This window comes from Scyliorhinus canicula, chromosome 2 (genome assembly GCF_902713615.1).
Source record: "Scyliorhinus canicula chromosome 2, sScyCan1.1, whole genome shotgun sequence".
In the NCBI taxonomy this organism is placed as follows: domain Eukaryota; kingdom Metazoa; phylum Chordata; class Chondrichthyes; order Carcharhiniformes; family Scyliorhinidae; genus Scyliorhinus; species Scyliorhinus canicula.
Genome location: NC_052147.1, coordinates 207,285,751 through 207,300,043, shown reverse-complemented (window position 1 = coordinate 207,300,043; position 14,293 = coordinate 207,285,751). Strand labels below are relative to the sequence as shown.

At 46.6% G+C, this 14,293-nt stretch overlaps 1 protein-coding gene across 5 annotated transcripts in view; it reads right to left on the bottom strand.

The window, feature by feature from the left end:
• The window catches only part of ppig (peptidylprolyl isomerase G (cyclophilin G)), a 106,591-nt gene that overhangs the window by 63,100 nt on the left and 29,198 nt on the right, over positions 1-14,293 (bottom strand). For 2 of the 5 annotated variants that reach the window (XM_038789434.1, XM_038789435.1), the window contains one exon: positions 7,168-7,288. The exons of the other annotated variants lie outside the window; for them this stretch is intronic. In XM_038789434.1, the coding sequence (XP_038645362.1) occupies positions 7,168-7,288 (121 nt within the window). The remainder of the gene's footprint in view (positions 1-7,167; positions 7,289-14,293) is intronic. 5 annotated transcript variants of the gene reach the window in all.

The following is a 14,293-nucleotide window of genomic DNA, read 5'->3' as shown; positions in this document are numbered from 1 at the left end:
TTTTCTTCAGCTTTTTGTGCATCTAGATTAGTTCTTTTACCTACTCAGGTCAGTGAATAGCTCTAGAACAGGTGCAACTATGTTTTTTATAGGTTTTTTGGTGATATTTAATGAAATATTTACGTGGGATGTAGTAAGAGTGAAGCCTGGATGATCAGAGGACTGCTATGGCATTTAATCTCAGAATAGGAGACATTTATTCCTTAACATGCTAATATTCGAATACAGATACCACTAATTTGCAAGGCTATGATATAAATTGCACAAAATTATCAGTGGAGAATCAGTGTGAAATCATTTGATACGAAGGAACAAAGAAATGAAATATGGTTTATCCGGCTGCAACTGACCGATTGTTTACCATTTTCTTCCCATTTTCTCATGCGTCTTACGGTTTTTGAGATAGAAAATGAAATGTTACGAGTATTTCGTGTACAACCGAGTGGAGCACAGAACAGGAAAAAAAAGAGGGCCAGAGTCGAAGAAGAGTCCCATCAAAGAGGGGCATTAGATGCATGGATAAAAAGAAGTAAAGAAGAAGTAGGAGAACCTGGAGAAGTAAAAGATGATGTGGGTGCAGAGAAGGATTTTTCTGATACGGATTCAGCTCGGTCAGAACATAATACTCTCTCTCCTCAGTCTCGTTGTCAGGATGATGATCCATGTGAAGAAAATAAAGAAGATTTTAGCATATTTTTGCAAAGAAGCGATTTTGGCTGTTTGAAGAAACCGATTCCAGATCATTTGAAGATGACAATATTACAACATGGCCCTGAAAGATATCAGAATAAAAGTGGTCCATTTGCTGAGAAGGATGGGAGATCATTTTCCAAACAGTGGTTTGATAAAGTTTCCACAAACGGAGAAATTGTGGAGAGAAAATGGTTGTTATACTCTCCATATCGGAAAGCATGCTACTGTTTTGTTTGTTTTTTGTTTTCAAAGGAGCATTTGTCGTCTGTGTCAAACTTTGGAAAGGAAGACGGTTTCTCCACTTGGAGAAAATTAAATCCAACAATACTTGACCATGAGAAAAGCCCTTCTCATAGAGCTCACATGAGGGAACACCTGAACCTCGTAGTTCGACTCCATCATTCAACTACGATAGATGCTGAACTTCAACAGCAAATGTCTGCTGAAAAGAAAAGATGGAAAGCTATAACTGAACGGATTGTCGAGGTTATATCCTTTCTGGCAAAACAGAATCTGGCTTATCGTGGACATCGAGGAGAAGGAATATCTGGGTTATCAGAGCCAGGGGAGACAGTCAGTGAAAATACAGGAAACTTTCTAGCAACAATCAGACTTTTGGCCAAATATTAGCAAAACACTTGCAGAGAGGGAAAGAGAAACCAAAAAGTGTCACCTACTTGTCCAACAGAATTCAAAACGAAATAATCAATCTTCTTGGTGAAACTGTCAAGAAAAATATAATTTCCGAAATTAAGGACGCAAAATATTTTAGCATAATGCTGGATTCAACTCCAGATATTGCCCATGAAGATCAGGTTTCTGAAATTCTGCGTTACGTTCATATTGATGAAAACAGAAAAGTAGAAATAAAGGAGACATTTCTGGGATTTTTTCAAGTCAACAAGAAAGATGCAGTCAGCCTGGTAAATAAAATTCAGGAAAAATTGGAAGACGACAAAATTTCCATGAATGACTGTCGTGGTCAAGCATATAACGCAGCAGTTATGGCTGGAGTGAGAGGAGGTGTTCAACAAAAAATTCTTGAAGTTAACCCAAAAGCTGTGTTTGTGAACTGCGAGAACCACAGCCTCAATTTGTCCTGTGTCCATGCAAGTGAGGTGCAACCTGTTGTTGTTACATTTTTTGGCATTCTAGAAAAACTCTTTACTTTATTTTCTTCATCTACTTCTCGTTGGGAAGTGTTAAAATCATTTGTCACTCGGACTGTGAAAAGACAGTGTGACACAAGATGGAGTTCCAGCCATGATGCTGTGCAAGTAATCCACGAAGAGTGTGACAACGTTATTGCAAGCCTTCAACACCTGCTGGAAGGAGAATTTTCAAGGGAAACTAAATCTGATGCAGGATCGCTACTGAACTCTATTCAACAGTTCCCGTTTATAGCTTTATTAAATTTTTGGTACTCAGTTTTATCATCAGTGGAGAAAGTCTCAAAATGTTTGCAGGATCCGAAAATGGGGTTCCATGAAGCTTCTTGTGATCTGAGAGGACTTATTCATATCTTGAATTTGAAGAATGCCGAAATTATCCACAATGCAATAGATTTAGCCAATGAATATTGTGAAAATTGGGGAATACCAATTGCACGAACAAGGAGAAGAAGAATAATGCCTGGAGAGTCAGCAAGAGATAGTGGACCGACGGCACAAGAAGAAATGAATAGAGTAATGGTAGAGATTGTGAACAGATTAAAAACTGAAATTGAAGACCGCAGTGTCCGTCTTCAAAGACTCAGTGACCGATTTTCTTTTCTTCTGAACTTGAATTCAGTAGTGATTGAAGATGGGGGGGCGAGAAATTAAAAAAGGAATGTTCAGACGTTGCAAATTATTATGACAATGATGTGGTTGCAATTCAGTTATATGACAAAATTATTGATATTGTGATGCTCCTTCGAGCTGGAGGGAATAGAGTTCCCCCTGATCCTTAAGATGCTCTGGAGTCTTTACTGCAGTATGGGAGGGATGTCTTTCCGACGCTGTGTGTTTCATACAGATTACTGCTTACAATCGCATTTTCAGTTGCAAGCTGTGAAAGGTCATTTTCAAAACTGAAATTAATAAAAACATATCTGAGGTCTTCTATGTCACAGGAGCGACTGACCAACCTGGCTTTAATAAGCATTGAAAAAGAATTTCTCACAGCTGATGTAAAAAGTGAAGTAGTTCAGGTGTTTGTGACAGGAGGTATCATTTGGGGAAAAGAACTTAATAAATTTGATTGATTTATATTAAAATCGAATAAAGCGTTTATTTCATGTTTCATCTGTGTTTATATATTCAAAATGTTTTCCTTTCTCATAATATTTCTCAGTATATTAGGCCTTATACTTGAGTCTTTGGGGCATACAATCAAGATTTGCCCCGGGCATCACCAGACCTCTGCACGCCACTGGTTGGGGAGTGGCGATCCTGGTGGGGAAGGTGACGTTTGAGGTGTTAAATGTGGTGGCTGACAGTGGCGGGAGGTATGCGATGGTGAGTGGTAAGCTGCAGGGGGAGCGGGTGGTGCTGGTGAATGTTTACGCCCCAAATTGGGACGATGCGGGGTTTATGCGGCGTATGTTGGGCCGCATTCCGGACCTGGAGGTGGGGGACCTGATCATTGGGGGGGGGGATTTCAACACGGTACTGGATCCCCCATTGGATCGATCCAAATCCCGGACGGGTAGGAAGCCGGCGGCGGCTAAGGTGCTGTGGGGATTTATGGACCAGATTGGGGGGGGGGGGGGGCAGGGAGTACTCGTTTTTCTCCCACGTGCATAAGGCCTATTCGAGGATTGATTTTTTTTGTCCTGAGCAGGGGGCTGGTTTAGAGGGTGGAGGATGTGGAATACTCCGCCATTGCCATTTCAGATCATGCCCCGCACTGGGTGGACCTCGGGCTGGGGGAAGAGAGGGACCAACGTCCGCTCTGGCGCTTGGAGGTGGGGCTGCTGGCAGACGAGGAGGTGGCCAAGAGGGTTCGGGGGTGTATCGAGAGGTATCTTGAGGCCAATGACAACGGGGAGGTCCGAGTGGGGACGGTCTGGGAGGCACTGAAGGCGGTGACTAGAGGGGAATTGATTTCCATCCGAACCCATAGGGAGAGGGGGGAGTAGAGGGAGAGGGAGAGACTGATAGGGGAAATGGTAAGGGTGGATAGGAGATATGCGGAGGCTCCGGAGGAGGGATTGCTGGGGGAGAGGCGTAGCCTTCAGGCCAGGTTCGACCTATTGACTACCAGAAAGGCGGAAGCTCAGTGGAGGAAAGCACAGGGGGCAGTGTATGAGTATGGGGAGAAGGCGAGCAGGATGCTGGCACACCAGCTCCGAAAGCGGGACGCGGCCAGGGAGATTGGGGGAGTGACAGATAGAGCTGGGAAGGTGGTGTGGAGGGGGGTAGATGTTAATGGGGTCTTCAGGGACTTCTATGGGGAACTGTATTGGTCGGAACCCCTGGTGGAGGGGGGGTGGAATGGGGCGCTTCTTGGACAAGCTGCGATTTCCGAGGGTGGAGGAGGAGCAGGTGGAAGGACTGGGGGCGCCGATCGAGCTAGAGGTGGTGGTTAAAGGGATAGGGAGCATGCAGTCGGGGAAGGCGCCGGGACCGGATGGGTTTCCGGCGGACTTTTATAAAAGGTATGTGGACCTGTTGGGCCCCCTGTTGGTCCGGACCTTTAAGGAGCCAGGGGGGGGGGGGGGGGGGCTTTGCCCCCAACTATGTCACGGGCGCTGATTTCCTTGATCCTGAAGCGGGACAAGGACCCTCTGCATTGCGGGTCATATAGGCCGATTTCGCTGCTAAATGTCGACGCCAAGCTGCTGGCAAAGATCCTAGCCACAGGAATAGAGGATTGCGTGCCGGGGGGTTATTCATGAGGACCAGACGGGGTTTGTGAAGGGAAGGCAGTTGAATATGAACGTACGAAGACTCCTCAACGTTATTATGATGCTGGCTGTGGAAGGGGAGGCGGAGATAGTGGTGGCATTAGATGCGGAGAAGCCCTTTGATAGGGTTGAGTGGGAGTATCTGTGGGAGGTGTTGGAGAGGTTTGGGTTTGGGGAGGGGTTTATCCATTGGGTGAGGCTGCTCTACGAGGCCCCGATGGCGAGTGTAGCCACAAATAGGAGGAGGTTGGAGTACTTTCGGCTGTACCGGGGGACGAGACAGGGGTGTCCCCTGTCCCCCTTGCTCTTCGCGTTGGCGATTGAGCCCCTGACCATGGCGTTGAGGGAGTCAGGGAACTGGAGGGGTCTGGTGCGGGGTGGGGAGGAGCATCGCGTGTCGTTTTTCTGCGGACGACCTGTTACTGTATGTGGCGGACCCGGTGGGGGTGATGCCGGAGGTGATGAGGATTCTCAGTGAATTCGGGGGTTTCTCTGGGTATAAGTTGAACCTGGGCAAGAGTGAGTTGTTCGTGGTGCATCCGGGGGATCAGGAGGAGGGGATTGGTAGGCTCCCACTGAAGCAGGCAGGGAAGAGCTTCAGGTACCTAGGTGTCTGGGAGTTGGGGGGCCCTGCACAAGCTCAACCTCACAAGGTTGGTGGAGCAGATGGAGGAGGAGTTCAAGAGGTGGGATAAGTTACCGCTGTCACTGGCGGGGAGGGTACAGTCCGTTAAGATGACGGTGCTCCCGAGGTTTTTGTTCCTGTTCCAGTACCTCCCCATCCTTATCCCGAAGGCCTTTTTTAGGAGGGTCAACAGGAGTATTACGGGATTTGTGTGGGCGCATGGGACTCCGAGGGTGAGAAGTGTGTTCCTGGAACGGGGCAGGGATAGGGGGGGGGCTGGCGTTGCCCAACCTCTGTGGGTACTATTGGGCTGCCAATGCAGCGATGGTGCGTAAGTGGGTAATGGAAGAGGAAGGGGCAGCATGGAAGAGGATGGAGGTGGCGTCATGTGTGGGCATGAGCCTGGAGGCGCTGGTAACGGTGCCGTTGCTGCTCCCTCCAACGAGGTATACCACGAGCTCGGTGGTGGCGGCTACCCTCAAAATTTGGGGGCAATGGAGACGACATAGGGGAGACGTGGGGGGCTGGATGGAGGCCCCGATACGGGGGAACCATTGGTTTGTCCCAGGGAGCATTGATGGCGGATTTCTGGGCTGGCACAGGGTAGGGGTTAGGAGGTTGAGGGTCCTGTTTATAAAGGGGAGGTTCGCGAGCTTGGGGGAGTTAGAGGGGAAGTTTGGGCTCCCCCGGGGAACATGTTTAGGTACATGCAGGTAAGGGCGTTTGCCCGGCGGCAGGTGGAGGGGTTCCCCTTGCTGCCCCCACGTGGGGTGCGGGACAGGGTGCTTTCGGGGGTGTGGGTTGGAGGAGGGAGGATTTCAGACATATACCGTGTGATGCAGGAGGTAGACGAGGCCTCGGTGGAGGAACTGAAGGGTAAATGGGAAGAGGAGCTGGGTGAGGAGATTGAGGAGGGGACGTGGGCGGATGCCCTGGAGAGAGTGAATTCCTCCTCTTCCTGTGCGAGGCTTAGCCTCATACAGTTCAAGGTGCTGCATAGGGCCCACATGACTGGAACGAGGATGAGTAGGTTTTTCGGGGGCGAAGACAGGTGTGCTAAGTGCTCGGGGGGCCCAGCGAACCACGCCCATATTTTCTGGGCGTGCCAAGCGCTGGGGCAGTTTTGGGAGGGGGTAGCAAGGACGGTGTCGAGGGTGGTGGGATCCAGGGTCAAGCCAGGCTGGGGACTCGCAATTTTTGGGGTTGTAGTGGAACTGGGAGTGCAGGAGGCGAAAGAGGCCGGTCTTCTGGCCTTTGCGTCCCTAGTAGCCCGGCGGAGGATCTTGCTCCAATGGAAGGATGCGAGGCCCCCAAGTATGGAGGCCTGGATCAATGATATGGCGGGGTTCATTAAATTGGAAAAGGTGAAATTTGCCCTGAGGGGATCAGTACAAGGGTTCTTTAGGCAGTGGCAGCCTTTCCTGGACTTCCTGGCGGAACGGTAGGGAAATAGGCCGGCAGCAGCAGCATCCCGGGGGGGGGGTGTTATCTCTTTCCCTTTTGTTGCTTGGGTGTTCTTTTGTTTTTTCTTTTATTTGTAGTTGCTTTTGAAGTTGGGTGGGTGTAGTTCTTGGGTTTTTACCACGGTTGTTTTGATGTTTTGATAATATTGTTGTGATGTTTATATTTTGTATAACTGTAAATAAAAATTATTAAAAAAAAAGAAATTTGAAAATCCTTCAAATTTAAAAAAGGCTCCATAGTGCAGTATTTTTTCAAACTTTTTGTTCCGGAGACCCATTTTTACCCATTTCATCCTTTGGGGCCCACAGCGGCCACCCTTTGCGACCCAAGCACCCTAACTTTACAACCCACTATTTTAGCTGACTTTAGTGCGACAGGTGAGCTTGCTTGAGCCTCATGATCTCACTTGCTTTGTCATTCAACACCCATTTCTGCATGGGTTGTTCAGAGGTCTTGGAGCTTACACCGGCACTCTTTTGTCCTGCCGTGGACTCACCTGAGAAGCTCTCTTGAGCAGATCCAGTTGTGAGATCTTGGCTTGTTTGTGTCTCTGGTTCTCTCTTCCTTATTCCAAAATGACCCATCTTCAGTTCTTCAACCAGTCCTGTTGCAGGCAGCTACAAAATGGAGGAATCTCTCCTCAGTAATTTCGCGCCCAGAGCGCGTGACATCAGTGTACCTGCTCTCTGCTGCCACTTCTGGTAGGAAGACTCCACCAATGTTTTTATAAAATCTGCTCCTGGGACAAGTGCTGACATCCGGCAGAACATCGTGGGCCAAAGGGCCTGTTCTGTGCTGTATTTTTCTATGTTCTATCCGGAGGCGGCGGTCTGCCCCATTGGGCTCCGGGCCTGCGTACTGCTACATTCAGCTGGGAGGGCAGGTGTGCGCAGGGCGGCCGTCATTCAGAAAGCCGGTTGCGCCGGCAATTTTAAAAGCTGGTCGCGACCATTGGGTACTTCTTCCCCCGATTGGGAACGCCAAGACTGATTGCTCTGCGACCCTCCCGACACCTGCCAGTGACCCACCTGCGAGGCGCAAACCTGAGTTTGAAAATGACTGGCATAGTGGGTTAGACAGGAGAGTAAATTAGGGCACTTATTAAACCATTTCAGGCTGGCTTCTTTAAGCAGGGGAAACTCATGTCGAGGATATAAAAACAGCGTGTTCATTAGTGCCTTGCACAGAGTGCCATTCTGCTCAGAGTGCTAGGAGATAAGGTAAGAATGGAAGTTTAGGGAGCAGAGCCTTAAAAAGAACTGGAGCTGAAAGGGATACCTCTGGGCAGTGGGCTGAGTTAGAAAACCAATCCAGGAGTGACATCAGAAAACGTTAATTCATTGGCTGGTTAAGTAACTGCAAATTTGCATAACCTATTCTAAATTGCTTTCAGATTAAAGGTAAAAAAAAAGACAAATATTTTACAGATTAGAAATATTAAAAAACACCTGGAAATTAACAAAACAAATGAAAAACGAATTAAATAAAATAGGGATGTAGGGCCAGGCGATGTGGTATACTGTGACACATTGGGGAGGGGGAGGGGAATTGTTACCTGGACAATGTGTTTCAGGAGACAGTCACACCCCTTAGATTATCTTGAATTCGGCCAGTGCGCAGGCTCAGGAGGGTGTGACTATGAGTGAGGTAGGTAGAGGAATCCAGGAGGTTGGGTTGCAAGAGCCTCAGTTCTTGCTCTTGCCCAACAGATTTGAGATTCTTGCTCTGCATGTGGATGAGAGCAGGGATTATGGGGATGAGCAAACTGACCACAGCACTATGGTACAGGGAGCCATGCAAGTGGGGAAAGAGAAAAGAAATGTAGTCGTAATGGGGATAGTATAGTTAGGGTCACAGACACTGTTCTCTGTGGCCAAGATTGAGGGTCCAGAGGTTGTGTTGCCTACCTGTTGTTCAGCTTTGGGATATGTCATCTGGGCTGCAGCAAAAGAATTTGGAGTGGGAGGGTAAAGATCCAGTTGTCGCAGTCCACGTAGGTACCAATGACACAGGTAGAACAAGGATAGAGGTTCTGCCAAAGGAATATGAGCAGCTAGGGGCTAAATTAAAAACCAGAACCAAAAAAGGTAATAATCTCCAGATTACTACCTGAGCCATGAGCTAATTGGCACGGGGTCAATAAGATTAAAGAGATAATAATAATATTTATTGTCACAAGTAGGTTTACATTAACACTGCAATTAACTTCCTGTGAAAAATGCATGGCTCTAAGATTGGTGTGGGAGAAATGGGTTTGAATTCATGGGACATTGGCACCAGTACTGGGGAAGGAAGGAGCTGTTTTGATGGGACGGTCTTCACCTGAATCATGCTGGGACCAGAGTCCTGGCAAATTGCATAACTAGGGTTGTAGATAGGGATTTAAACTAAATGGGGTGGGGTTTCAGTTGTACGGAGAAGTAGAAAATCAAAGTTAAAGGAGAAGGTAGGAGTGCAGGTTAATGATAAACTGGGGGGTGCTCAGGAGAGGTTAGTAAAGTTTCCAGAACAAGTAATAGATCAGAGAGTATGGAAAGCAGCAGGAATCCAATTTCAGGCACAGCAAAAGGGACAACTGCAAGACAGGGGGTGGAAACACAGGACCAAAGGTGTTGTAACTAAATGCGCACGGCATACAAAATAAGATAAATGAGCATGGAGCGCACACTGAAATTGGCGGGTATGATGTTGTGGGCAACACAGAGACGTGGCTGCAAGGGGATCAGGGATGGGACCTAAATATCCAAGGAGATATGTCCTATCAAAAAGGACAGGCAGAGGGGGGAGGGTTGCCTTATTAGTAAGAAATTAAACTAATATCAATAGCAAGAAGCGATATATGTGCAGAAGGCATATAATCTGTGTAGGTAGAGTTCAGGAATCACAAAGGACAAAAGACCCTGATGGGAGTTTTGTACAGGCCATCTACCAGAAGTCAGGAAATGGAGCAGAAAATAAATCAAGACATAAAAAATACATACAAAAAAGGCAACATTACAAGAATCCTGGGGGACTTCAATATGCAGATGCACTGGGAAAATAAGGTTGGTAGTGGATTCCAAGAAAAGGAATTAATGGAATGTCTCAGATGTTTTTTTGGAGAAGCTTGTGATGGAGCCCACTAAGGAACAGACAATTCTGGATTTGTTGATGTGTAATGACGCAGACCTGATTAGGGAACTTAAAGGTTAAGGAATCCTTAGGGAGCACTGACCATAATAAGATAGAATTTACCCTGCAGTTTGAGAGGGAGATGCTGGAATCAGATGTAATGGTATTACAATTGAGTAAAGGTAACTGCAGAGACATGAGGGAAGAGCTTGCCAGAGTTGGCTGGAAGGGGAGCCTAGCAGGAAAGAGGATGCAACAGCAATGGCAGGAGTTTTTTGCGAGAGGCACAATAGAAATTTATCCCAAGGAGGAGGAAACAGGCAAAAGGGACGATCCTTTAAAAACAGAGAAGAGGAGCAATTTCTTCAGCCAGAAGGTGGTGCATCTGTGGAACTCTGTGCTGTGGAAAGCTGTGGAAGCCAAATCACTGAGTGTCTTTAAGACAGAGACAGATAAGTTCTTGATTAATAAGGGGATCAGGAGTTACGGGGAAGAGGGCAGGAGAAACATATCAGCCATTATCGAATGGCGGAGCAGTCTTGATGGGCTGAATGGCCTAATTTTGCTCCTATTTCTTATGATCTCATAGTAATTTATAATGGACAAAATTTGACTGAAGAATGACATAAATGTGACAACTGGATGCAAGCTTTGAGACAGGAAATGGGTACAGACAATACATTCTGTAGAAGAATACTTCGGGCTGAATTCTCGACTTTGCAATGCCGACAACAAGAATCCCGATCTGGCAAGAATCATGCAAAATGGAAAAAACATGTTTTGTGCCCAACACTGATTCAGTTGCCATGCTCTGGTTCCTTGCTGGCAGTGTTATCGAAGTTTGCACCCGTACCAGCGGGCCCATGCAAAATGTTATTTGCATGGACTTAATATCATGAACAGCTTGGACACTTGATGCTCCATTCTTCTGCAATGCACCATCACTCTTCGAACACATGAAATAGAAGTAGGAGTAGGCCATCAGGCCCTTCAAGCCTGCCCCGCCATTTTCCCCATAGCCCTCTATTTATTCCTCAATCTTATCAAACATTTATCCACCTCTACTTTAAATACTTCTAATGATCCAGCCTCCACCAACCTCCGCGAGAAGAAATTTCAGTCATAAATGACCGGCTCTTTATCTCGTAGCTCTGTCCCCTTGTTCAAGACTCTCCCAAGGGTGAAAACGTCTCACCATCTACCCTGTCAAGCCCCCTCAGGATCTTATATGTTGGATAAGGTGACCCTTCACTCTTCCAAACTCCAAGGAATACAGACCCAGCCTATTTAGTCTCTCCTGGCAGCACGGTAGCATAGTGGTTAGCACTATGGTTTCACAGCTCCAGGGTCCCAGGTTCGATTCCCACTTGGGTCACTGTCTGTACGGAGTCTGCACGTTCTCCCCGTGTCTGCGTGGGTTTCCTCCGGGTGCTCCTGTTTCCCACAGTTCAAAGATGTGCAGGTTAGGTGGATTTGGCATGCTAAATTGCCCTTGGGTTAGATGGGGTTGCAGGAATAGGGTGGAGGTGTGGGTTTAGGTAGGGTGCTCTTTTCCAAGAGCCGGTGCAGACTCAATGGGCCGAATGGCCTCCTTCAGCACTGTAAATTCTATGATATCTATGATTGGGCAACCCTCTCATCCCAGGAAGTAACCTTGTGGGTCTCCTTTGGACTGCCTCCAATGTCTTTTCAGGTAAGGGGACCAAAACTGCGTAGTATTCCAGGTGAGGCCTCACCAATACCCTGTACAATTGCAACAAACCATCCCTATTTTTAAACTTCAACCTCTTTGCAGTAAAGGCCAAAATGTAGTTTGCTTTATTAACTACCTGTTGGAACTGCCTACTAGCTTTTTGTGATTCATGCACTAGAACACCTAGATCCCTCTGAACTTCATTCAACTGCACTTAAATAATAATCTGCTTTTTGATTCCTCCTACCGAAGTGCATGACCTCACACTTCCGTGCATTAAACTCCATTTGCCAGGCTTGCAACCAGTCACCCAATCTATCTATATCCCGTTGCAGAATCACAATATCCTCATCACAACATGCCCTTTCACCTATTTTCATATCATCGGCAAATTTGTAAACATATTACGTCCCTTCCTCCGGGTCAATACTGTAAATTGTGAACAAATGCGGTGCTCCACTAGTTACAACCCTCCAATCTGAAAAGGACACATTTATTCCAACTCTCTCATTTTCTATCTGACAGCCAGTTTTTAATCTATACTAACATACTTCCTCCAAATCCACAGGCTTTTACTTTATGTATCAGCTTCTTTTAGGGTACCTTGTCAAATGTCTTTTGGATATCTAAATACACTAATCCACAGGTTCCCCTCTATCTACTCTCCCTGTTATTCCCTCAAAGTTGAGCAAACTTGTCAAACATGATTTACCTTTCAAAACACCATGTTGACTACATTTGATTATATTCAGCTTTCCTAAATGATTAGCTATTTCCTCTTTGATTATCGACTCCAGCATTTTGCCAATAATAGATGTTAAACTGACTGGCCTATAATTCCCTGCCTTCTGCCTTTCTTCCTTTTTGAACAAGAGTCACATTGTTTGTTTTCCAATCTGCTGGTACCCAGACGGATTTAGCGAGTGACAAAAAATTTCAATCAATGGATTCACTATCTCTGCAGCCACTTCAATTAAAACCCTAGTGAGACGTTCAGTAGTTCATCCGGTCCTGGCGACATGTCTGTTTTTAGCCCTTGGGTTTCTCTTATACGCTATCCGTTGTGATTGGGATTTTTGTAAATTCAACCATGTTATTTGAAATCGACTCTTCTGATATCTTAGGGATATCTGCAATGTCTTCCACAGTGAAGACTGATGCTAAATATTTATTTTGCATATCTGCCATTTCTTTATTTGCTGTTATTATTTCACCAGCCTTGGTCAGTTGACGTCCCTCATTTACCATAGCTATCTGCCAGCTTCCTATTTATATATCCAAAGAAACTCTTTCTGCTTGTTTTTATACTGCATGCAAGTTCTCTCTCAAAACTCATTTTTTTCCCTTATGAGCTTTTTGGTTTTTGCTGCTAGATCCTAAAAACTTCCCAGTCCTGGTCACCCTGTAACCACATTTTTGTAATAGCTAATACATCATACTCATATGTTGAAATCTGTGCTATCAACTCATCTATCTTGTTGCAAATGCTTCGTGCATTCTGATAAAAACATTTAGCTTTGATTTTTTACAGTTGTTTACAACACTGGATTTGCTCGGTGTTGCATATTTTTGTTTACATTTCCTTCCCCGGCCTGTCACACTATGACAGCCAAGTTGCCTTTCACTATCTTGTGCCAGCCCTCTCTCATATACCCCTGATTTTTTTCAACTTCTGCTCTTGGAACCCTCTCATCCCTCCTAGTTGGGGCTCTTATACGAGTCCTTGGTGCAATGTAACGTTCATATGATCTATCCCTACCTGTTGTTTTCTGTTGACACTTACGACTGATGACTAACTTGCACTGCTACCATTAACTTTGACTTCCTAATTTTTCAAGCAACTGAACTGTCACCCCCACTCTTTAGTTCAGGCATCTTCAAAGTGGGGGTCATGACCCGCGGGGGGGTCGCGGTGCCAGCCATCGCAGTGTTCCTGATCGTGGGAATTCACGCGCAACAGCCGCAGCAGCTGGCTTTTAACAACGCTGGCTGCGAGTGGCTTAAAAAATGGCGGCCACGACCAAGTAAAAAAAAAATGCGGGCTCACTGCGCATGCATGTCTGCTCATCAGTGCACATGCGTCCCGGGGGTGTTGGGACCTAAACCCGGGGTCAAAGTGCGATCGGGGCATGGCAGCGGTTGATTGTGTGGTGATCACCGATAATGAACAAGGCTATGAGCTCTATCTGTTTTGCATCTCCAAACATTATTGTAATGATCTGGAGAGCGTATATATTTCTCATGGTTCAATCATGGACAGAATTGAACGTTTAGCGAGAGATATAATGAAAGCCATGAAAAATCATCACATCGTCGCCCTCTGTGTACTGAAGGATGACCTTTTAAACTACAGTAAAGTGACCAATCAATCTCAATGACAGTGAACTTATCCACTTGAAGAGTTACTCTAAATGATCAGTCAACAGGAGAGCTACCCGACTTCTGGTTGCGGCCATGCTTAGCTAGGTCGCACGTTCGGCAGCTCCCTCCAAGAACGGGCTTTTGGGCCCTTTTGAGGAGCCTCAGCGGCACTTGTACGACGGCTCCCAGTGCGGGCAGGTGATAGTAAGGTTCCCCCAGCACTGTCTGGAGTGGACCAGGAGTGGAGCGATCAAAAAAGCGGTTTTGGAGCAGCGAAGAGAACAGGGGAGGAAAAGCAAGATGGCGGCTGGTGGAGATCAAGCAGCGTGGGCGCATCGGTCACGGGAGCAGCAGGAGTTCCTCAAAAACTGCTTTGCGGAGCTGAGAGCAGAAATGCAGGCGCCAATGAAGGCGTCGATAGAAAAGCTGGTGGAGACCCAGAAGACCCAAGGGGCGG